Source organism: Hippichthys cyanospilos, chromosome 11 (assembly GCF_059441005.1).
Source record: "Hippichthys cyanospilos isolate Australia breed blue-spotted pipefish chromosome 11, RoL_Hcya_1.0, whole genome shotgun sequence".
Taxonomy (NCBI): Eukaryota; Metazoa; Chordata; class Actinopteri; order Syngnathiformes; family Syngnathidae; genus Hippichthys; species Hippichthys cyanospilos.
This window is the reverse complement of record NC_142379.1, coordinates 17,981,833-18,007,615: the sequence shown is the minus strand read 5'-3', so window position 1 is coordinate 18,007,615 and position 25,783 is coordinate 17,981,833. Positions and strand designations below refer to the sequence as shown.

Below are 25,783 nucleotides of genomic sequence, written 5' to 3'. Positions count from 1 at the left end.
AACTGTAAATAAATACCACTTCTTTCATTGAATTAGTTGATGCTTAGCTTTACTGCTCTGCAGCCTGTTTGGTATGCATGGCGCATACTTGTTGGACGGTGTGACCCATCCTAGGCCTCTTAAAGATAAACAAGACTGGCTAGCTAAGTTCTGTATGGTGAAACTAACATGAAGAGACCCGGTTCTGTTTTTCATTTTGCTAACTTGTATTCCAATTCCAACTGACTCCACAACTGCAAATGTGTAACAATATAACAATTGTATTTCATTGGTTCTTTTGTGAGTATATACAATACATGTGTTTGTTAGATTATGTCTCTGGGAGACAATATACACCCTGCAAGCGCTTAACGCATCTTGAAATGTACAACACCAATTAGAAAAGCTGTGCAAAAAAAAACAAAAAGATTTCTGTTTACTATGATTCATTTTAATAAATGTTGATGACTAAGAAATCATTAGTCCATTACACTGTCATTGAACAATCTGGCACAAGTCTCCGGTGAGGTTCAGATGCTGTTTTTGTGAAAAAAGACACTTTTGTTACAATTCAAAAATGAATAAATGTAAATAAAATGAGACTTTGTCTCCATTTGTCATTCTCTCTTACAAAGCAGACTGGAGCAGATCATGGATTTTTGTTTAGTGGCTATAGCATGTAGAATGAAGCAGAAATCATTGTCAATCAAATAATTTTGAAAACAAAACAGTTTTGAATGAAAATCCATTGTTGCAAAATTAAAAGTTTGAAAAAAAAATCTAATCTGAATCTAATCATGGACCCAAAAATCTGAATTGAATTGAATCATGAGAGTGTCAGCGATAACCACTCCTACCTATGTGCAGGATAGTATCGCAAACCTTGTATTCAAAGCATGATAAAACTACAAAACCAAAATCGAACAGGTGCCACTTGCGCCAAGGAAGAACCCAATCCGTTTTTGCCGTGGACCTAACTGACAGCACTGCTCAGCACACATGTGGAAAGCAATAATTTTATGCATTCATCAGTGAACACAAAATCAAGTTCCAGTTGCGGGTTAGAAACAACTTCTGGTGATCTCTTATAAGTTACATTGTTGTAGTTGTACGTCAATAAACCAATTTGTTCCAAAATTATTGTGTGTGACAGTGGGAACATTACTAAATGTTATATCACATCAACAGTGATATTGTATGCAATAGAAATTGCTGATTTTGTGTAAAAACTTAACGTTTTCAGACAAATATGTTGCTACGTATATATTAATGCAAAACACTACTGTAATGTGGAAATGAGTACAGTAAACTGTTTAACCCAAGATATTAACACATTCTAATTCATATGCATGAAGTGAGTACAGCCAGGATTCAAATTTGGATCAATCGACTTACTAAGAGTATCGCAATGATACTGCCTAAATTAACACCAGGCTATTTCTTGTCTGTCTGTTTTAATGCTGGTAACACAACAGTAGATACATTAACCACTGTAATATTAGGATGTAAAAACAATGCATCACTTTGTGATCAAGCTTATTTGACAAGTGTGTCTGTCAGAAAAGCCTTACTGCAGACAAGTTATACTCTACTTTTTTTAAATATACACTCTCAGATGAGCATAAAATTAATCTTACTACTATTGTAATCTAAAATGTTAAGAGCCAAAAAGCGACAACAATGCTGACAATAAGGTGGTCTTGCTGAAGTCATTCACCTTGTCAAACATGATGATGGTTTGCTACCTTTTTGTCAGACATTTCTGGTATTTTCCCATCAGATGTTTGTGTGGCTCGCAAATGACCCCGCAGGCCGTTTTTCAATGAAATTCCTCAATGATAGTGGGAACGCCAGAGAAAAACCTATTACAATACAGAGCGCAGCTATTGGTTTGTAGCCATATGGGGGGGCGGTCCAAGGTGCAGAGAGTGGTGAATATTGGGGGATGGTGTAAGACCTTTTGAAGGCGTGCAAGGATGCGGGGGCAGCCAGCAAGCACTGTGGGTAAAATATGGAGTAGGGTTACAACTCAGAAATGTTAGGAGGGGGGTGCACGTATTTGTGGAACGCCACTCAGGAAGCTGAAGGTTTGGTGTTGGGTGTGTTTATTTCACGAGGGAGACTGAGGTTCAAGTGGACACCAGATGTCTGTCCTCATGCCTGGGTCAACACACAGAAAATGAGTGGGGACCCGAGGGGTTCCACACTAAAGGGATGAGACAGTTGAGAAATAAACACATCAATCACATTGTTTAGCACACAAAAATGTCCACATTCTTTCCCTCATTATTTGAAAGGTGCTTCCAGCTTCACTCTGTGTTGAGGCACAGTGAAGGTGTAGGGTGGAAAATATCAGGACTTTAGTTAACAAAAAATATACATGTTTATTGTAAATACACATGTTAAATTGAATCTGTTGGTGAATAAAAGGATTACCTATGTTTGGTTTAGTTTTTGGTATTTTTTGTTTTCACAAACATTTGCAATGTGGGTCCTTAGAAATTTTGTTTTCCAAAAATTTGTCCCTGATTCCAAAAGGTGTGAGAACCCCTGGTTTAGATAACTGTAGATGCAGTATGCGGGATCCACGGGTGACTCCTTTTTTATTCACATTTACATTCTTGAGCATTAATTGTATTAAAGTCTGCACAGTGAATATATAACATTTTGAAAACTGGAACATTTATATCCGGCATTATTTTATAATATAAATTTAGAAAAAAAAATCCCCTCACGCTCTTGTTGACTCAATCTCAAGAGACATCGCGTCTCATAGGATTTGTGTTTCATCTCATCACTAGTTGTCACATCTAATTTTCTCAATGCAGTAGGAACAGAGAATAACTGTCTTAATTCTGTGAATTTTGTCTGAAAGAAACAGAAAATAAATACCGGCTATACCACAATTCTTCTGGTTAAGAATTTATTCCAAAGACTGAGAGAAATGGAAAGCAGAGTTGATTTTTTTGTGTGTACAGTGACTGGCCCTCGAATAGCTAAAACACTGCTCGCATCTAATCTGTTTGAGGGGTGTGTGCTGAATCACTCTCGCAAGAAAATTAACTTTTGCCTAATAAGAGCAGGATGAAACAAATTTCTGGAGACAAACATGGTTCAAAGACAGAGCTCTAACTTGTACAAACCCACATGCTAGAAGAACACATCGGCATTAAAATGTTTGCCCATTCCTGTGGAAGTCCCCCTTGTATAACCATGACTAAGAATCACCAATGTGCGGACTCCACAAGACAGTGAGAGATGACCTACTGAGATGAAGGGACAGTGGTTTTATTTCTGTGGAAATGGTTTTTGTTTCCTGGAAAATTTCACCGAAATTTGTTTGGATGTACATTTGGGAAAATTTGAAAATTGCATCAGCCCACTTTGTTCCTCATGAAACCATCCTACTTATCCGATCTTGGCCTACCCCAATGCACATTGGGCAAGAAGCACAGTACAACTTGGACTAATGACCAAAGTCAATTGCAGCGCACAAACAACCACTTTGGAATCTTAAAATTAACCTAAATTACATTTTACATTTTTGGAACACATCTAACAACCCTATCTGTTACAACACCACCGTGCTGAATTTATTTACGAATATCATGAAAGGTTGTATTGGATAAAGCACAGTGTTTACAGGATTGTAAAGGGGGAAAGCCAACACATAACACAGAGTAATAAAGGTTGGAGTCCTAAAGAAGCCAAAGTAAATAGAGTGGAACTCCAAAAATATAACGTCGCTGCACTCTCAACAGATGTGTTCAACCAAAATTTTCTGAAAAGTAAGCCTCTAAAGTCACAAAAAACAAGCATGACATCATGCAAGACTTCATCATATCTTGTGAGTCGTTAGCATCCACACTCCACAAGTATGTAGTTGTTGTTCTGTTTTTTTTTTCCCCCCTCAGGATAACGTCACATAAGAACATCCAAGATGGCAAACAGGAAAAGAAGATGACCTTTAAACTGAAAAGTAAGTTATGGTGACAGAAAAGCATTATAGACGTCTAAACCGATGAGTAATTGGATTTGCCCTTATGCCAAGTACCTAAATATACTTGCCACCACACACTGAGGTCACGGGTGATCCGCCTATTTAAAGCAAATGCTTTTGAAATCACTGTAAAATTGGGAGCAGCCTGTTTTTTTGCCAGAATGAATGAATGAATGAATGAATGAATCAATAAGATAGCCAGACATGGTAATCCAAACGAAGCATTGTGGAATAGCCTCAGAGGTCTCAAGTAGCAATAAAATGCAGTATCCCTCCCCTCCAGTCAATCGGAAGGGGTAAAATGATCCTAAGCATTTTTTTTTTCCAATTGAGTATTTGTCCTGGCATGAAAGATCAGGAATTAACCACTCTCACCACACGGAGTCTTGCAAATGCTCAAGACAACGGCAACTGTCAAGACTAATGTAGGTTATTTCTACTTGTATTGGATGGAGCAAGTACATATGTGAAAACAACTGCTGAATTTAAAATAAAGACAGCGGTACGATAATATATTTGTGCGGCGTTCATTTAATTTCTGTGATCATGTCCATGTTTTCAGGCTTCGTAAAAGGAACCCAAATTAACATTAACGCACAGATGATTCTCCCAGGATATCATACAAAGTGTGCAGTTGCGCTTGCAGTTCAAATTTAACTTAACTGCACAAATATTGAAAATCTTTCATCTTTCTCTGGTTTACGTTAGCTTACTGACGTTGAATATATTCAGTTGCAACAGTATCGCTGGAGGAAAAGAGTGAGGAGAAGAAAGCCTAAAAGCTTAAGCTGGTTTTATAGAATGAAAAATGGGAGCAAATGTGAATAAGTTGGGGGGCGGTAACATTTGAATGAAAGCAAAGTCCCATCCCTTTATTGCTCTGGTGACAATCTGCAGCCAGCTGGCACAACCAAAGCCTCTATTCATTGCCTTGCAGATGGGGAGGGAAGGAAATGGAATAAGCAAGCGTCTTTTAACCCAACACTGAGATGCTGCTGAAGCCTGTTACCACAAGCCTTTCAGAATAGTGCACTTTAAAAACATGAAGAAAAAGATCTGCATTTGTTATGTCAGGATATTATTTGGGACTAGGGGCAGGAATCAATAACAGGTTCTTTTTGTAAACCGGCGGCCAGTAAACAAAAACTGTTTCCTGAAACGTAACACTTACCAATTCCTTTGAGGTCGCAGATGAGTCATTATAACACACGCAAATAAGGTAAAGTTTTACTTTACCGATATGCTGTTAAAGTGTTTTTTTGTTGTTGTTTTTTAACAAATCACTGCTAAAATTTCCAAACTGGTATCCAAAGTGATACATGGAATAATACTTAACTTTTTTTTTTTTTTTTAAGTGAGAAGCTCGTATGATCACTGTTCACAGTCTTTAAGGTTGAACATTAAGTACTTCATTTTCTTTTTCTTGACGTCATGCAAAAACTATAGTAAGCCCATTGGTCTCAAAATACTTTCAGAGATAAACTGCCAACTTTTCCCCCCCTTCTTTTCAGGATACATAAAAATGAAATGTACTCGCTAAGATTAAATCAATCACATATTGGAGGCTGTGAGGTACTGTATATGAAAAAGTCTAGAGTATGAGTCCAAAATACAACTCCATAAAAGGGTCATTTTCATCACTTCATAAAAAAAAGGGTGGGTGCATCTTATTAGTCATTGTTATAACACGAGGTTATCAATTATTTTGGCTATAAATTCCTTCTTATAAATGAGATGTCATTTGAGGTCATTTCCCTATTTTGTATAACTTCTTACCTCCCCATTATGTTTTCCAGCATGACAGGGGAATGCTAAGGTGATCCAACCTGTTCATGGTGACGTGCTGGCAAAAGAGTGAGAGCTTGAATTTGTTCAAGCATAAAAGTGCCTGCGGGTTGTTTCATTTCACAATGATTGTCACTTTGTACCTCCCTCACTTGTTCTTTGTAACAAGACAAGAAAGACAGGTATTTTGTCTTGGTCTCGTCTACAGCTTATGACTTCGCCGAACTTTTGGTACGACTACCTCCATGTGTTTTATTTATAGTATTGTTGCATAGAGCTAGATTACAAATCTCAGGTTGCCCTTCATGCAACCCAACTTAAAGCAGAGCTTAAAAGCTTATTGTGTTTGAAGACTTACTACAATATGATGCAAGGCCAGCTCCCAGCACTGACTAAACTTCTGGTATGTCAGCATGTCCAACAGATCATAGATGAAGTAACCTGTTGGGACAGCAAATATGTAGTCAGCATGGATGTCATGATTATTTTTGTCAATGTGTTCATGGATATGAAAAAAAATAAAATTAAAAATAAATGAATTCATTGTCACAACAGCCGCTGAGGGAATATCAAGACAATCTAGGGGGACCCTGCTTCCATAGCAACCATGATGGCAACCAAGATGCGTCTTGGAGAGAGGAGCTATTCATATCCACCAACACCCACCCGCCCGCCCTCTGCCACCACCAGCCGTATCCATGGTGACATTTTTACAGAATGCTGTAAAAATAATGGAGTGGGAAGGATGATGGCGGCAGAGTGGGCAAGCGAGGGGCTTTGATGAGACAAGAATTGGGGCCATTATGATGGAAATATGACACTGACAAGTTCTGTCATGCCATAGCATGTTTTGCTTTATTCTCATCTTGAACTGCTATAAAGGTTTTTGGACAAATGAAAACCCTTCATGGCATAGCAAACCAGGGGATAGAACCTACAGTAGTCCAGTCAGAAAATAGACAGGTTTCCTTCCAATGTGCCATGTTGCTGCCCCTAAAAAAATAATCATTCACTGCCGGTGTTTTCAAAGCTGAATTGCCCATATCGTCAGTTGAATGATATTTCCACTCCCACAGAATAGTGTGTTCTATGATAACGTAAGCACTGTGTATACTGTGCATGTTGCCAACAATTTTGTGTGGGGTACATACACACATACATACATACACACGCACACGCACACACACACACACACACACACACTATAGGGTGGATTTCACCATACAGTAATAAAAATGTGTTTCTACTTCTTTTCAGCAGAACCTGAGTTTATTTGCCCAAAACAGCATTTTTTTTTTTTTGACTAAACAGCAGGATTCTGATGGGAAATTGGACTTTTCACTTATATAGCGCTTTTCTACCTTGGGTGCTCAAAGTGCTTTCCACTAACTAGTCATTTACCTATTGATGACGCAGCATCAGGAGCAATTGGGGGTTTAGTGTCTTGCTCAAGGACACTTTGACATGGTCTTGTTGGTCGGGGGATCGAACCCAAGCCTCTCAGCTGGGAGACGACCATTCTACCACAGGGCCATGCCGCCCCTCAATTCATTTAAATGTTTCATATTCTTTTATTTACAGATATGCAACTATAAAACATGCTGTGTATGTGACAGAATCACTGGATGGTTTGAGAATGTCGATGGCTTTTTATACATGCTGCTTATGATTCTCTCAATGAAATGTATCGTTCTTTTAATCATCGTGACACTCATTTTCTATATATGATAGAACATATGATGTGGTTGTACCATACGTTACATAACAACGACCACATTAATAATTATAATAACAGTAATACAGTACAGCAATAGTAATAATAACGCATCCGATTCTTAGCTGTTTTCTGGACACTCAAAGATGCTTTACAATGGTTTTATTTTCATGCACTCACATATTCACATGCTGGTGGTGGTAAACTACCTTCTGTAGCCACAGCTGCCTTGTGCCATTCTGTACCCACAGGCTGACGGAGACGCGGTTGCCAGTGTGTGCCGACACACCCTCAGATCCCCACCAAACATTCGCACCAACCATACACCAGAATGAGCGACACTAGAGGCAAGGGGGGTGAAGTGTTTTGTTCTGTGGGAGAGACCCGCTAACCACTATCCATTATGCTGTTTATGTTTCTTCAATAAAAGCATAGAATCAATAGCAATAATTGCTCACAAAAAAAAGTTCTAATACGGCATTGTGCGGTAATTAAATATTTGATTGAGTTTATCATGAGTCTGCTACATCCCAATGAATTCAAAATTACAACCGTGGCTGATTCCGGAATAATGGTGCTGTGCATCATCACCCCAGGAGTCAGTTTCCACTGACTTGCGTCTAACCATTGGCTGGAGCAGTTGGCTGAAAAAGTGCTTGATGGTGCTTTTTCCTCTCAAGGTTCACAAGATCCTTAACTATTTCATAGCTTTTACAGAGAGTAGCTGTCTTGGACACTGTCAGCCATCATAATAATTGTAAACATAATTATAGTCAAGTTCAACTATTTAATTTCGAGTACATGGCTTTGGGCATTTTTTTGTAGTAGGAAATAATACAGGAATTTGGAAAGCAGGGAGGGAACTATTCTGTGACAGACAAGTGCAAACATGACAACTTCAAGTGTTACTCCTATATGTCTACCTTGTGGCCACATCTTGTTTAATATGATTATCTATGGTACTAGCACCCCTATGATGAGAGAACAGAAGCAGACAATAACAATAACACTAACTGGATTTGTCCTGGTGATGGTGACGGAGTTCAAAAACAAGGTCTTCATTCACTAGGCTGTGAACTATTGATGAAATGCCATAACACGGGTAGCAAAACACATGTGGGGCCAACCCCTCTCCAGAAATAAGCATTACCTCAGAATCTCACCACGGTGGTTGAGGGAGGCCTCAATTTTTTACTGGAAATTAACTGCTGAAACCAATGACTTTTTGCAATGTTGTTGCCCTAGTGATGTCACACAAGTGAGTGGGGGTGACATGTGGTGCCACAGACCGGTCATAATGCCCTCCATTGAGATTCACGTCTCTGCAATGCACTTCACTCTGCCAGTTTCTAGGGCTGGGCTTCTTGACGGAATGTCAGGCATCCTGAGAATTCTTGGGGGAGCCCAAGATGCCTGGCAAGCAGCCAATTAAACTGTGGTTCTCGGGATTGGGGGCAGCCCTTAAACTGTTGAAGGGTTAATTAGAAAATAGCAACAAGTGCTATTTTAAGACAGTGGACAAATACGTGTACTCAAGTTTGGCAGATTGTTATATATAAGAGGGAAACAACTCAAGAATGTCAAAGAGGGGGCTGAGAAGACAGTTTCAACTTTCAAATGTGGAACCTTTTGGCCGTGAGCTAACCATAGCACTTTTGTGTCTGGGACAAAAAGGCAAATTTCAATTCGCATACATAAGTCAGCAGCTGAGTTTACATAGAGTTGGTCGATATTAATTGAGGGTACATTGTGTGGAAGGGTGTCAAGTTCAAGAGACACTGCAGTCTTTTGGGAGATTTAAACACATGTATTAAAAATACTAAAAAGTACTAAGTACTAAAAAACCTGTGCCTGCTAAACCTCTGAAATTATTTGCTGTGCGTAATATAAATAACTGGGCTAAGCACAATTTATTCACGCATGCGTATTTTATACATATTTTGTTTACTTTTTGCATGCAGTGTTCTTTAACAACGTATCCTTACGATGATATTTTTACTGTTATTCGGAATTGAATCTCAGCTCTTCATGCGTGTTTGTCAGTTGCTTGTGTAGGTTTTCTCCTGACACTCCGCCTTCCTCCCACACTCCCAAAACATGCATGTTGGTCCCGCAGCTCGCTGCTCAAAAGCTATCAAAACAGACTGAACGGTTGCGCAACATGTGTGATTCTGCAACTGATTTTTTTATGAGTGGCCGACCGTCCACAACCAGTAAGGTTGCGAGCCAAAACATGGATTTTCTGTGAATGCTGTCAGAACACTGCAGATGTAACAACCACTCAAAAATGTACGATATTTCACAAAAACAGCTAAAGCATTACAGCATACAAAAACATGTGTTTTACAATACTACTTGTTTTAATTCATAATTTTACATGTACCAGTACCTGTTGGCTAGAGAGCAGCGTGAGTGCTGCAACAGTTTAAGTGAGGACTTTCACCTCGACAATCATGTCATGTTTTTGTGGCTAAAAAAATAAAATAAAATAATAATAATAAAGTATGTTATTCTGCTAGTGTTCTTTTATTCGCTTTTAGCTGTACCTTTTAATTTTTTTTTTACCTATTTGTAGCTTTGTTTTTATTTTAAGTATAGTGTTGCTGTATGTTCATAGTGTAGATCAGATCACTTTTTTTAAAATGACACTGTGGTCTCAATAGGTTTCTTTTTCATGGTTAAATGAAGGTTTTGATTTAATTTGAGACTACATTTGTGTGCATTGTTAGTTGTCAAAAAGTTTAGGATGGACTACACTACTTGTCGGAAAACAACTGGGATAGGCTAGCTCATTTACGGACTAAACCAGGTCAAGCAGTATAGAACAGGGGTCCCCAACCAGCCGTCCACAGCCAGTTACTGGTCTGTGGATCCACTGCTCCCGGAACCGGACCCGAAATAATTATTTCCATTTTATGCATTATCCGAGTCTGGAAGATATTTTATTTTGAAAAAACGTTTAATTTGAAAACTTTTTGTGCATATTTATCACTCACAAAGCTTTCATTTCAACAAATCAATTTTAATTCCACGCTGAGATTACTCAAGAATATGAAAGATACAATTTCTAAATGATAGATTTAGCCACTCATTCATTTCCTACACTGTTTATCCTCATTAGGGTCGCCGGTGAGCTAGACTACCCTGGCTACATTTGGGTGAGAATTTAGAGCAGGGGCTTAATGTATTCCAATTCTGTAAAATTACATAGAATAAAAATACAATTTCAACATTTCTGTCACAAAGATTTGCCTCATAGCCTTACACACACTTTTTTTAGTGGCTGTGGCTAAACAAATACTGTACATCGTCGGGAATTTGATGGGTTATGGTTATGAAGGGAACAAGAGAAACATAGAGAATTCAACAATTTTTGCACCAAATAATTTGCTTTTGTTGCCAAAATGGATAGATTGGCTGCATGTTTGCTTTGTAATGAGCTGTCAAAAAACAACAATATTTTACATGACCGATGTAGAGAAGCTGTTCAGTGATGTTTGAAAAAAGAAGTCACAATAAATGGGTAAGAACGCAACTGTTAAAGGCACAAATTTGGTAGGGAATAGACTTTTTAATCATGGAATTTCAGATTTTTCTCAGGAATTATTTGGAAAGACACATAGGAATACTATTGTGTTTTGTTGCTCAAATTTAAGGATTGCCTTCTACTTTTTTTGAAACCTCAAAATAAAAATGACAACAAAAATCTCAATTGTATTTCTATAATTTAATTACGCAATGAAGCATAATAGAGTATATAAATATTGGAATGGAAGTTCAACTTAAAGCACTGTCATACAGCAGAGTAAGCATGTGGTGCCTTCATTATCTCCAGGACGCATGTGCTGAAGGGAAAATTAATATTTAATTAGTAGCCTACTTAGTCATTTTGATTGTAGGCTAATATAGCCAATATAGACATTTACGGCATGCGCTGACTTCATATAAGGCTAATATGAGAATGATTTAATTTTTTTTACAGCTCCAGACAGCTTTGTCTTTTTTTTTTTTTTTTTTTTGGTTCAATATGATTCTTACAAACTTGGGGGTTGCAGATCCCTGACTTAGAGTCTTCAATTTACCCAGTCCTTCTCAAATAGTGGGGCGGGCCGCCCTGGGGGGGTGCAAAGCAATACCGTTGTGGGGCGCAGCTGACTCCAGGGAAAAGGATTTGTTTTTGCCATGTGAAGTGTAAAATAAGAATTGTAATCTTTTTTCATCTTTGATGCACTTGGATTTTTTTCTGCTTGGACAAACCTTTAACCAAACATTTAAGCTGTATAAATGTTGTAAAAAAATATACAGTAAAATATAAAGTAGTTAACAGTTGTTGAAATGTTTTGATGCTGCGTTTTCCTTTTGTCAATGTTAAAAATTTTAGGAATACTTATACAATTTGTATAGACATTTAGCCCAGAAAGAAAGAAGATAGATAGATAGATAGATAGATAGATAGATAGATAGATAGATAGATAGATAGATAGATAGATAGATAGATAGATAGATAGATAGATAGATAGATAGATAGATAGATATTGAGAGAGAGAGATTTTTATAGATAATAATCTTTATGGTTGGTGTGGCAAGTGGTGAATGGAATTTCACTTTTCTACCTCCAGTACTCAAAGCGCTTTACACTAACTAGTCATTGACTTCCTGATGACGCAGCATCAGGAACAACTAGGGGTTCAGCGTCTTGCTCAAGGACGCTTCGACATGGTCACGATGGTCAGGGGATTGAACCCACAGCCTCTCGGCTGGGCGATGACCACTCTAGAACCGAGCCATGCCGCAAGTGTGTGGGGGATGCGAAATGTTTTCTTTTTCCTTGGGGAGGCTTTGCAAAATATAATTGAGAAGCACTGAATTAACCCAACAACAACTTTGTTTCTAGAATGTATGAGGAAAATCTGGATCTCAAGAGAAACCTCCTTTAAGAAAGGTCCACTTCAAGGAATCACAACTATACAGTAAGGCATATGTACTTAGTCCTGGAAAACCCTGACTATTACCTACTACGTTAGTTAAATAATTTACATTTTAAATATAGTTTAGTTTGTGTTTGTGTGTGTGTGTGTGCGCACGCGCTTTTTATGTCCACTACTGTAAATGTACACCGTAAAGGAGTATAACGGGTTTCCCACGTTGCCTTTTGCTGATATGAGCAATATGAACGTTGATGGCACACCCAGGTTGGAACTCCATCATCAACACGAAGCCTCGCATACGTGTACACCCAACTCGTACGATATCCATCCATGATGATTAATTACTCACCAATTGAAAAAGACACCAGCGCGTGCGAAAACATGGAGTGCGTTCCTATCAAATCTTCAGCCATCTCTGGTTGTAGGAAAAAGCTGAAAAACAATTCAAAAAAAAGTTCATTCACACGATGACCTTACCTCTTTTTTATATTTGTCAAATTTGACGAAAACGCTCATTAGAAGGTGAGCCTCGTTACCAAAGAACTGCCCAGATAGCGGTGACGAGGCTGTGCACAAAGGACGTAGAGATGTTTCTCCATTTTAACGTATTCCTGCGAGCAGCTTCCGGCACAGGTAGTCTGCCCACTCCGGTATTGATCGATCTAAAGAATCCGTAGGATCCTCCGATGGTAAGAAGTACCGAGCTCAATTCCATGTCCTCAAAAACGTGTAAAGACCAACGAAGGCTTGACAGCCAATTGCACTTGGTGTGGCTCTGGCCGCCGTGGCCACCTATTTCTTGTTAGAGACGTTCCACAAAATCACATGCCCACCAGGTCACGCTTAAGCACGCTTGTGAAAGCGCGGAAGGGGTGTTTGTTTTGATCGGTTGAGCGCCAGTCCAGAAGTCGAAAAAACGTGTTGAAATGACGAGAGCGTGCGCACCAGAGGTGGACTGGGGTTGTTTAAGCGCCTTGAGCTCTGGACAAGAATTCTTGGTCGCAGGCGAACGCCCCGGTAGGTATAAATGCACCGCAAAGGCGACACGACGAAGGCAAGGTTGTGAAACAGCTCTGTTGTAAAATCTCGTCCTTGCTTGTGTAACTTTTTGACACCCGACAAACCAAACAGACGGCTTCTCCCCGCCCTACTACAAGGGGGCGCGGCCACAAGCAAGCATGTTTTGTGGCGCATTCAAGAGCCCCCAGAAAATCCACCTTTTGGCCTTCGAGTACTGGAATGTACGGCGATTGATTTTTCTTTCATTAAATGATTCACTTTATAAATATTTTTATTTTAACTAGATATTATTACATAATCAATCAATTCGTTTTCGTTTGCCCAAGGAGTCTGAGTTATTTTTTATTCCATCCCTTTTATGTAGGTGGCGCCATATTGATTATTATTAAAAGTACCTTTTACCATACATTGAAAAAACAAGAAATTATTTCAAATTGGCAGGAAAATGCACAAAGAGGATGGTGCGTGAACATATCAGAGCTCTTAAATAATTAATTAATCATACGTTTTTCCATAATTATATATTAATATGAAAAATCTTTACAATTTGTCATTGAGCAAAACATTTACCATACATGTACCATACAATATCTGCCAAATGCACCTTATTTCTAAACAGTAAAGAAGCGCTCATCAATTACCATCACTCTAGTGCATCCAAGTAAAGCAGTGCTTCTCAATTATATTTTGCCAAAGCCCCCCAGGAAAGAGAAAACTTTTCGTATGTCCCCAAACTCGATGCAATGACTACAAAAAAAATCTATAAAAACATAGACGTATAACTAAACCTGTATCCACTTTTTAACATTAACAAAAAAAATGTAAATCAACTTTGAACAACTGTTAACTGTGAAAGAAATAACCAAGCGCATCAAAGTGAATTAAACTAAAAAAAAAAAAAAGATTTTTTTTTTTTGCAATTACACTTCACATGATAACCCCCCCCCCCCCCCCAACTTCCCCCATTAGGGCCCACCCCACTATTTGAGAAGCACTGAAGTAAACCAACATTTTACCAAAGGACAAAACAAAAATAAGCTGAATAAAATGTTAAATGCAAACAAATAAATAGTGAATAACATACTAGTTTTCATTTTCCCTTTCTGTATTGTTTGATAAAGTAAGTAGCACATCCTTAACTATTAACACCCTTCACTTATATCTACTGTATTTCTGTATCTGGGTGTATTTGTTTAAAGAACATACTGTATGTTGTTTATGATCAATCAATGAATGTAACATGGATGAAAAGAAAAGAAACACAAATGTGAATGGGGGAATTAAGGTGACATTGGTAAATTCATGCAACTAATATCAAAATGTTAAAAACAAATGCTCAGTGGGATAACACAAAGTGCTTCTGTGAGATGATTTCATAAAATGCCAAATGTCTCATACATAAAGTCATTAATTATTATAGTAAAAATAAACCATAAAAATAATTTCTATTTCGTATATTGGACAAAATAAAATAACATTTTGTCAGAGTCATTTTGCCCAAATCGTTTTCCTGGGCTAAAAAAATAAAAGCCAGTCAGAATTGGTCTCAGAAAGCAATATTTGAACCAAATCTGAGATCTGTTGGTATGATGTATGCTGGACCTTGTTGTGCCAGATGCTCAGGAGATCAAAAATGTTGTGCCCAAATGGCAGAACATGGAGTGAAGACAAGACCCAGTGTCATTACAAAAATGCTAAGATATATAGTCTGCAGTTATTAGCCTAACATTATTGCCTGAAATTCAATGTTGTGCTGTGCTGTAAATTACATGCGATGAGACGATATACTGTTCCATTTATTCTACTAGCAGTGCTTGCAACGGCAGAGTGCATGCATGCGACTCATCTAGCTTTATTGGGGGCTCGGGGGGCAACCTCGAACCAGATGACAACACAATCAATACCAGAACTGAGTAAAACCATCATGAAATTGGCCCGTCCTTGACTGGTGCTGATCTTTAGGAGAGCGAGCCGCATTTTTGGTATGAGCTTAATGTGCGACGCCTCTATGAAAATAGTCTGATAATATATGTCTGTTGATCCTGCCCAGAATAGACGGTCCTTCTCAGTCCATGGATTTTTACAAGGCTCCACATCATAAAGCGTTTGCCAAAAGTGTGGAAGCGCTTGCCGAAACATGGGCATCCGCCAACAATGGTCCAATGTGCCCAGCTCTGGTCCATGCATAATTTTGTATTCTGCTACATAAATATATTGAACATGACACATCAAACATGTAAATGCTCATATTAAAAGTATCTTTGTGAAGCACTTGTAACAAGAAACACTCATCAACACCGACATGGAATTCATTTGCTTTGTGCAAACAATACTGGTCCTTTTTTTACCATTTTTTATATTTTTGACCAATGGGTCCGGTCTAATTTTTTTATTTTAATACATCACAAAATCCTCTTGCGGGATGGATGTACACGCGCTAACTAACTGTTGGCCATTCAAACTGTTGCCGTGAATGTGAACAATGCATCGCCTCATGATGCCGAGGCATCTTAAGAATATCGCTGAACAACAATGGCGAAGAACAGTACAATGGTTGACTGTCGGCTTGGCCTGCCCGGAAATTACATCATCGCTCAAGATTACCTTAGATTGATGAACAAACGCATTCTCGTTACCAAGTGCATTGCAATGCATCTAATTAGGAAACCTGGGTGGGTTGCGTAAGAAAAAAAATAAACCTAATAAAAGTATATTTAAAATAGTTTTGGCCGTGTTACTCAAAACAAGGCTGGTCATGTCTACCTCGCATCAGGTCTTTAAATTAGCAAGCTTTTTCAAGGCAGGATACCTCACTTATAGAAAATTGTTACAGCACACGGCAACCCACCCAAAACGCTACAAAAAGTAAGCACTTGTCACTCTTTTCCCAACACTGTTATGACCTACCAAAAAAATTTACAAATAAATTGATGCAAGCTACCTGCAAATTAACCTATCAATTTACAAATAAGCTGAAATACAAAATATACCACCAGCACTGGTTACATGTAGGCCCTATTTACTATTTTAAAATATCCAATCGTTCCTTACTTTACTTACTCACTCTTTACTAACAGTATATTTAAACATGTTTTCTAAGAGTTTTAACTTGTAGACACAAATTTTCTTTATAAACAATAAATCAAGGTGCATTTTAGATATTCCTGCAAAATGTAGTTTGGGTTAAACTCAGCACCGATATGCCCAGATATCAATGCATTAAGTTGCTTCATTGTATTGGTCAATTCCGAAGAGGTCCTGAATGCCTCACAAAACGTCATTATGCACTATGGAGTTGTGGTAAATGTAGTCATTCATTTGTCAACAAATCCTACTTCCGGATTCGATACAATGGCGTAACATCGCTCACAACTAAAAGAGCAGAACAGTTGACTCGACGGTCACATGCTCTGCGAGCAATACCGGCGGGCGGGTCTTTTTATATTTAAGAAGCATCTCATCATAAGGCAAAAAGGTGAGCGTCGCGTTAATGGCATTCTGTTCTTTTTATAACACTTATTCAGCGATTTTAAAAATAATACATATTTTGAATGGTTTAATTGTATGAGAGTGAACATCTGATCGAAAAGTAAATTATGTAAAAAAAAAAAAAGATATATATTTTGGTCATTACATTAAATGGGCAGTCAGGTTATTTTGCATTTAGTTATATATTTGCATATTCGTGTGTGTGCGCGCGCGCGTGTGTTCGTGTAGTTCAGTTGACTACAGTGTGGGTGTGGTTTTTTTTGTTTGTTGTTTCAGCGCATCGGGTTTCAGTCATACTTCACAGACAAACTTGATATAAACCATTCATGCCCTTTTAAATCTTAAACAAATTGAAAATTTCGGGGAAATGCAACTGGACATTTCCTACACAAAATACAGAAGTTCAGTCGTGTGTTTGAAGTAGCAAAACTTGGAGTAATTAACCCGACAATAGTGCATTTACTTCATGCGATTCATGTTTCAACAGCATGAATCCTAAAGAAGAACAAGATCAAGGCGAAGATTCAGAGGTGGTGACTGGGATGGTTTGTGAGGAGGCTGACCTAAGAGATGGCCAGTATGTCCCACTTTTGACAAGAAAGTGTTGTGTGAAAAATTGAAGGGCTTGTGTCACAAAACCTAAACCGCAAGTGAGGTAGACAATAGACCAGCACATTTACAAAGAGATCCTTCGTCATTTGCTTCCCCCTGAAAACTCACCCTCTCACAATGCTTTGAGCATCCTGTACTTCCTGGGAGAGAAGAACTTCACTTTGCTGGAGCAAACTCCCTACTCACCAACCTTGTGCCTTTGTGTGAAAGGCTGGGAAAGTGTGTTCGACTTTAGGGGGGATTTTTTTCTAAACGTGAAAACTTGTACTTTGGATTTGAAAAATGTGTTTTCTGACACTAGTCCTAACTTTTCTGACAGAGACACCTCATGCATTCTTGCATCAGTATTGTGGGTTGTACCGTATATATGATTACTGTCTTTGTTTGTAATCAAGGATGAAAGTAGTCTCTGTGGCAGATCAGAAAGTGTTACTTGTCCGCACGGAGGGTCAGTACAGTGCAGTGGGAAGTCAGTGCACTCATTATAATGCCCCTCTGGTTAAAGGTAAACATTCTATCAAGCCAAATTGCAATAATTCAGCTTGGAAGGTCCTTATAAGTTTACATTGAACTGATACATACTATTTGACTGCAGGAGCACTGCTTGGCAACAGGGTGAGATGTCCTTTCCATGGTGCTTGTTTCAATATTAAAACTGGAGATATTGAGGAGTATCCAGGCTTGGACTCGCTGCCTTGCCACAAGGTAAAACTCATCTCAACTATCAATTCTCATTTTAACTCTGTCAAAGGAGTCTTAATTAAACAATATTCTATAACAGCGTGGTTGTAGTTTGCAGTATTCTGTAATTGCACACCATCAGAGCATTGGGTGTTATTTTGTTGACCTATTCATCTAGTCAAAGTAAAATTACTAGAAACCTATCTCACTATGACACTTAAAGATATACTATAGTTCAATTAAAACCCTTATGGCAGTATCACAGCAGAGCAATTTGTCGGATCCAAAAATTTAGGTCATGCACTGGAGCTCATTAGACTTTGCAGGCATACCCAATTTAGTGTCTACTGAAATACTTTTTTTTTAATTCTTTCTCATAGTATTTTAACCATTTTGACACAGGTGAAGGTTCATGATGGAAAGGTGTACGTTTCCATCAAGAAAAAGGCAAGTGAATCCAGGTCAAGTCTTTGGAAGCCAAGTTTTATTAACCTAATGTTTAAAAATGTCTTTGTGTCTCTCCTCAGGCTCTTAAGCAGACCAGACGTGTGAAAGAGATGTGCAGTGTTTTACCACGCATCACACATACCATCCTGCTCATAGGGGGGGGTAAGGACTGGTTCACGCTTCTGGTTTTGATTGGGTCTGTTTCGCAGGACCAGCTTGATACTGTTATGCTGTGAGTTCAGGCCCTGCGGCTTTGGTATGTGCTGAGACGCTCCGTCAGAACTGCTACCAGGGCCGAATCCTCATGGTCACCAAAGACTCTTTGCCTCCTTTTGACAAACCCAAGCTGAGTAAGGTAAGATTTTGCTCCATTTTGTGCTTTTCTTTATTTTTTCTTGTACAGTTGAACTTCTAAGGTTGAACATAAATTTAGCAAAATTGTCCTGAGATCAAACCCCCATCGTAAACCCATTAATAACTGTACAGGACTGATTGATGTCCCGATAATAGTGTAAGAGTCTTACAAAGTAAACAAGTTTAACAAGGTACATTATTTTAATTGTTATGTACTTAACTCGACAAGTGAGAAAAGTCAAGAGAGAAGACTAACAATGTTAGTCACTTCTCTTAACGACTTTTTTCTCTTACTGTTGACTTGAGCACACAGACACCACTGAAACCGACAAACTAAAATGTCGCGCAATATGCGGGGTTTGGCAGGTAGTTTTTACGACTTGTTTTACTCCAGTCTAAAACTTGTGGCTGTTTCATGTGATATTTTACAAATACAGGGTGACGAGGGAAAAGTAACTCCCACTTTATTCATCTGTTGTAAAATTTTGCCCAATTTTTGTGTGTGTGTGTTCTTTGATATACGAGTTATTACATCTATGTTCATGTGTTTTTTTCAGATTGACTGTTTTGTTTAAATTTTGAAAGCTGGACGTTATGACCTCCAGGTAGCGGCAAGTTACAAAGTATGGTGCAGGATCTTAAGAGGAAGGCATGTTCAAGTTGACACTAAGATGATCAAAAATTGTCATACAAAACTCATTGCTACAGGATCTGTAGCTGATATATCTGTAGGGTCAGATGTCCAGTCACTTTTGTAGATTTTCAAATTAAAACAATCCATCCAAAAAGGAAAAACGGACATAGATTTAAGTTATATATCATGGAATATACACACGCACACACAAAAAAGAAAACCCTGTGGTTAAGTATTTTTGGAAAACCTTCTTACACTATATTTTATACTGTATTGATACAGCTGAACTGACCGAATTAACCTGTGAGTAAAGAACAAAGGCTGGAATATATTTCTTACTGAAGTAGATGGGTAAATTCAGGAAAGTGAGCAATTGATCATTGCCAACAGCCTTTCGAAAACATTTACACACGTGGGGCCATAAAATTTCAAATTCCAGTGCATTTGTAGAATGCTGTGAAGCAAAGTCACCAACCTTATTTTAAATGGCTTTTTATTGATTTTTCAACATCACAATGGCAAATAGGTTTGCTAACTTTCATTTGCGTTTGTTCTGCCATGTTGTTCAGCATGCAATGGGGCTCTGCCATACGGTGTCGAGTCGCAAGGCCAGATGCACGTCCCACTTTTGTTGTATTAGGTTCCATTTTCAGTTCTATGCTCATCGGCTTTATTGACATCACTTCTGGCCTTCTGTGGTGTCAGCACAAAACTCGGATATAAATGCTAATGAAAAAAACGGACATTTTATAAGATCATATATCACTGCATGTTTGACGTTTCAAAGTTTTGTGCAGCAGAAATAAAAAAAAAATCATCAAAATCTTGATGGAATTCTATATATACGAACATAAAGGCAACTGCAGAGGTTCTTCTGTATTTCCGTTTGTGCCTTGACCTGGGAGATTTCCACGAAAAAAAAAATACGGGGAAATGTTTTCTTGTTTCAGGCTTTGAACGTGGACAGTGACAACATTGTCCTGCGCTCTCATGATTTCTTTCAACAATATGGAATAGAAGTACGGACTGAGCAAGAGGTGAAAAGTAAAGACTGTCATATTTCAACAATACATTACAAAGGCTAACATTGTCTTCTTTACATTCAGGCGGTGAGTGTAAACACACGAGATAAAGTGGTAACGATGAGGGATGGCTCGTTGCTGCATTATGACCAGCTTCTTATCTCAACAGGCTGCAGGCAAGACATGTTATCTTATTCTCAACAACAGCTTTTTTTTTTCTTTTGTAAACATGTGTTAATATCTACAGAGCGAGGCCTCTCAGTTGTCCCGGTAGCGACCTCACAGGAGTGAAGACACTGCAGAGGTACGAAGATGCCAAAGACATTCATGCTTCCTGCCTGGGGCGCAAGGTTGTCGTCGTTGGAGCCTCCTTCATTGGTTGTCAAGTTATTTCTATTTTTAGTTTTAACGAAATGCACGCACGTTTTGTTTCACACCCTCTCATTCTGTCACGATCGTACGACATGTTGGTGAGGTGTCTAGGAAAGGTGGATCGAAAAATGCAGGGGAAGCCGGGAGGTGACATGCTCAAAATAATTGGTTAAATAATCAGGAAACAGCGACAGGAACATGTACCTACTGTAGATGGCAAAAACAACGATGTTAGACAATGACCCGACAACTAGCAGTAACAAAACTGAGGCTTAAACACACAAGACAACGGAGGGAAGCTGATTGGAGGAGACACAGGGGCTGGAACACATGGATAACCGGTGGAACAATCTACACTAAACAGACAGATGCAAGGGAAACGCAACAAGAACCCAAACCAGAAATGAACAGAAACCCCACAATAAATGTCGCCATTCCCATCCATCCATTTCACAAAGCAGACACAAAGGCTGAAAGGAGCCTTTAACCGCGCTGACAAGCAAGAAAAATTTTGATGCGCTCTGTAGTGTTTATTTAAATGAGAGAAGATGCATATATTTGGCGGGAAAATTGCTGTCCTCACTGCAAATGAGCCCTGTGTATAAACAAAAGTCTAATTCACTGATGCAAATAGCGAAAGGCTGTTTTGGTCTGCAAATAACGCCAGTTCAAAGCTGTTGAATAGGTTGTTCTCAGTGAAACCTCACATTACACGAGAGATTATTTTAAATGTAAAAATACGCACAGTTAGTCAGAAGACAACAATCTATCGTGAGGAAAATTCACATGGCCATCACTATGCATCCCACATCAATCTCTGATTGTTTTGGATCAATTGACGTTAAATGAATGAATGAATATAATGTTGTTTTCATATCCAAGGCTACAGATTGATGTCACTTAATTAGGTTAATGCTTATTTTTTAAAACTCCAAAATTTCAGAAATATGTGGGTTTTAGATGTCCGCAATAATTTTGGTGATGTAGAAATGACATTAGGTTGAGCAGAATGTTTAAACATGTGAATTGAGCGAAAGAGTCTGTTGCTAACTGCCATGGTTTTGCCACAGTATTCTTGGCACAAAACAAACATTTTACTTTACTTTGTGTGGTTGAAAATAGGTACAAACTGCACTTAACCTGTCAAACTGGGTGTGTTTGTCTGGTACTTCATTAGTGCCATATACTTCAAGAAAAGGTCCTTAACCCTTTACTGGGCACAGCGGCCGCTTTCGGCCGATAGTCAAAACAGGCAAAACGTCCAACACCATTGCTTAGATTCTAACGTACCTCTAAATTTCTATAAAATCCTGAAAATTCTTGCCTGTTTAAATATTAAAAATTTAAAAAAACATGCCTAATAAGCCGCTCCTGCCTGTTTAGACTATAAGCCAAGAGCGGCCACTGTGCCCAGGAAAGAGTTAAGACTGAGCAATTTGCAAGTGCAAATCAAAGTTGCTGTCAGTGGCCACAGTTTTTTCTTTGTGAATTCAGCTCTCTGTCTTGGTGTGGTTACCTAGTCATGTTCAAGTTTCATTTTGCAGTTCATAACTGTCAAAAGTGTAAAGAAGTCGCTTTAAATCAATAGCATTCTCAAGGTGAAACTGTATTTTTGTTTTTCCTTTTTCACTGTGTTCTCATTCATATATATTTAAAAAAAAAATCTAATTGTAGGTATGGAGGTGGCATCCTATCTTGCCAACAAAGCTTCCAGCGTGGCCATCGTTGGAACTTCCACATACCCATATGAACGCTCTCTAGGATCCCAGATTGGCCACATGACCATGCAAGTAAGAAACAATTGTAAAAGAATTGCAATTGCACTGATGTTCGCTCAGACAGTCTACAACACCTCATCTTTTTAAGATGTTGGAGGAGCAGAATGTAAAGTTCTACATGAATGACCGAGTCATTGAGATCAGAGGAGAAAACGGCTCAGTAGGTCTTCTTTTCAGACTACAAAGTTGAACCTTTGATTGAGCTACATCAAACCTGTGTGAGTTGCTTCAGGTGCAAATTTTGTTTTTGCAGGTGAAAGAAGCCTTGCTGAAGAGTGGTACAGTTCTGGAGGCTGATGTGGTGATTGCAGGAATAGGTCATTTCTCCTGTTATCAATATCAGTGTGTTTTTCATGAATTGGTGATAAAAGATCATGTTTGACATTTGTTCATCAAATTATGATTTGTTAAGATTTGTATTTATCCCCATTTCTAATTGTAGAATTGTGCAGAAAATGACAAGAGATAAATGGTTGGAATGTACATTGGCTTTCTGGATTATATCTGAATATAACTTTGATATTATAGCTTCTAAACCAGCATACAAATTCCTTATTTTGCTCAGATTGGACAAATATATTTTATAGATGTGTTATGATCTAACTTTTTGGGCACATATCGACGTATGTTTCAGGTGTGATCCCCAATTCTGACTTCTTATCAGGAAGTGAAGTTGAAACAGATTCCAGGGAAGCAGTTGTTGTGGACAAGGTGAAGCGAACAATCAATGGCAGTCACTGTTGTGTTAATGACTGGACGCGTGTCACTTGTTGTGACGAGTGTATGTGATATGTCTCGCTTCAGTTCATGAGGACCAACGTAGCAGATGTTTTCAGTGCAGGAGACATCACTTCCTTTCCTTTGTCCATTCGAGATGATCAGCGGGTTAATGTGGGGCACTGGCAGATGTCACAGGCTCAAGGTAAGACATGGTTCATTCTGGTCAACTTCAATCATCATTGAGCTCCTGTCACTTTTTTTTTTTGCCTTCAGGAAAAGTGGCTGCCCTCAATATGCTAAATATACCAACCAAAATTGAGTCTGTTCCTTTCTTCTGGACCGTGTTGCTTGGAAAGAGTATCAGATACACAGGTAATGTTTTTCTCTTTGACTCTCACATCAGGTAAAGCTCTTAACAATCTTTGACTTTTAATTTTTGTAGGGTATGGGGAAGGCTTCACTGAAATCATATTTAAAGGCAAAGTGGAGGAAAGAAAGTTCCTGGCATTTTATATTAAGTAAGTATGTCCTTATATAAACAATATCAAGATGCACTTCTTTACTCAACTATTTATGCACCAATTGTCCCTGTTGTCTTATCCTAGCTGACTTTGGGGGAGGGCAGGACTATATCCGTGACAGATCACCATAGTGTATTCACACACATACCCATCGACTATTAATGAATTATTCTGTCACGGTTGATTTCATAGCCTGCCAACATGAGCACAGGGAAAACATGCAAACGCCATCCTAGATTGAAATTCTCCACCTCAGAAATGAGATGCAGATGTGCTAACCTTTATTGCAGGGGATGGATTAGAACACTTGTTTTGCCTATGTTTGTCCATAGGGATGATGCTGTGGTCGCGGCGGCCAGCCTCATGTTTGATCCGGCTGTCGCTCGGCTGGCAGAACTGATGGCAACAGGCCAGCGTATTTCAAAAGCGCAGACTCAGTGAGTGTGACTATTCACTCATACAAAAGAAGCTATATGTGCAAAGGGGATGTTCCAACGGTGGGGGATGCACAATGTAGGATAGGTCTACACTCGATGGCCTATTGTTTTTATGTCTTAATTGGTAAAGCCACTTACTCTACATAAAAAAAATATCTCTTTCTAGCTATGTAGTTTTAAAGTTTATAATGTTTTTAATTATTCTATCCTTTTCCTCTGTCGCATTTTATTTTTTTAATGTGAATCAGTGAAACAGTTTTTATTGATTCCTGCTCAATCTCAGACAGAAAGTAGCAATGAACATGAGTGGTTTTGCAAGGTTAAAACAAAGCTTTGCATGTTTTACAGTGACGTGATTCCATTACCAGCAATAACCCCCCAAAATATTGTTTTTCAATGAGAATGACTGATGTGGTAGTAACCATTATGTCATTGTTTTGCCATGTCAGAGAGCAAATAACAAGAATTAATGAAGAACTACCTGTCTTCACTGAATCACAAAGTTGTGAAGAAAGATGACATTAACAAATCAATAAGATGTTTACATTCACATTGCTCATGGGGTGATAAATTATGATTTTTTTTTAATGACTGAGAATAAGTACATACATTACAGATGACCCTTTTCTCGTTTCAGAGGTGAAGACCTGAGTTGGCTCCAAATGTAAGGTGTTCAAATTGCATCTAACTGACAAAAGGACACAGCCACCTTCTTTCTTTAGCCAATCCCCACGCTGCCTCAGGCATTCCGAAAACGTTCAATATCTGACCTGTTCCTGCTTAACTCTTCTTATTGTTGCTTTGACACCAACAACGTCAGAATGGATCGACGTGTTACGCATGCTTGTTATCACTTCTAAAATTTATTTTGCCTGAATGATAGTCACTGCCAGTTAACCTACAGTACTGTATATCTAATAAGCCACAAAATGCTTGTTGATGATGCATCAATTTCTGTGTTTGAAAAAGATCGGGTGCAAAATTATATTGATAGCTTCATGTCTTTTGTGTGATTTACGGTGAATGGTTTTGTATTTTATGTTGTTAAGCCTGAAGATAAATGGGTAAATAGCACTTTGAGCAAATGTAAACACTGACAACTTGAAAATAAAAAGCCACAAATTGGTAGGAAACCGCAGTATAAAAAAAATGACAGTTTTGTCAGAATTTAGTTTTTGTGTGTCAGTCTAGGTGTACTCCAATGATCATGATTATTTTATCTCCTGTCTTTACATAGGTGTATTTACAGTCTCAATAAAATGTCAATAAATACATTGTTTTCGCTCGGCA

General features: G+C 38.5%; 2 protein-coding genes across 3 annotated transcripts in view; one reads left to right on the top strand and one right to left on the bottom strand.

The window, feature by feature from the left end:
- tlcd2 (TLC domain containing 2) overlaps positions 1 to 13,496 on the bottom strand; it is a 26,947-nt gene extending 13,451 nt beyond the window's left edge. The window contains exons 1-3 of the mRNA XM_088427797.1: positions 12,943 to 13,496; positions 12,756 to 12,838; positions 6,123 to 6,205 (exon numbers count right to left, since the gene is read on the bottom strand). Of these exons, the coding sequence (XP_088283923.1) occupies positions 6,123 to 6,205; positions 12,756 to 12,838; positions 12,943 to 13,121 (345 nt within the window). The 5' untranslated portion in view covers positions 13,122 to 13,496. The remainder of the gene's footprint in view (positions 1 to 6,122; positions 6,206 to 12,755; positions 12,839 to 12,942) is intronic.
- On the top strand, positions 12,966 to 25,783 carry aifm4 (apoptosis inducing factor mitochondria associated 4). 2 transcript variants are annotated; one of them, XM_088427796.1, is made up of 19 exons: positions 12,966 to 13,095; positions 17,403 to 17,492; positions 17,923 to 18,032; positions 18,123 to 18,232; positions 18,611 to 18,655; positions 18,736 to 18,817; positions 18,898 to 19,010; positions 20,594 to 20,680; positions 20,750 to 20,841; positions 20,913 to 21,043; positions 22,712 to 22,827; positions 22,904 to 22,975; positions 23,069 to 23,132; positions 23,450 to 23,526; positions 23,620 to 23,737; positions 23,809 to 23,907; positions 23,978 to 24,053; positions 24,389 to 24,493; positions 25,131 to 25,783. In XM_088427796.1, the coding sequence occupies exons 2-19, from the start codon at positions 17,404 to 17,406 to the stop codon at positions 25,159 to 25,161; spliced, it is 1,617 nt and encodes a 538-aa protein (XP_088283922.1). In that variant the 5' UTR covers positions 12,966 to 13,095; position 17,403; the 3' UTR covers positions 25,162 to 25,783. The 2 variants fall into 2 exon arrangements, with proteins under 2 accessions (XP_088283922.1, XP_088283921.1); XM_088427795.1 differs by lacking the exon at positions 12,966 to 13,095 and adding an exon at positions 16,764 to 16,901.

What these genes read in the sequence shown, in the direction of transcription:
- aifm4 (XM_088427796.1), top strand. Translation starts at nt 17,404, where the DNA reads ATGAATCCTAAAGAAGAACAAGATCAAGGCGAAGATTCAGAGGTGGTG. An exon ending in TGTGGTGATTGCAGGAATAG is followed by an intron (nt 23,133 to 23,449) that starts GTCATTTCTCCT and finishes CGTATGTTTCAG; the next exon opens with GTGTGATCCCCAATTCTGAC. An exon ending in ATTTCAAAAGCGCAGACTCA is followed by an intron (nt 24,494 to 25,130) that starts GTGAGTGTGACT and finishes TTCTCGTTTCAG; the next exon opens with AGGTGAAGACCTGAGTTGGC.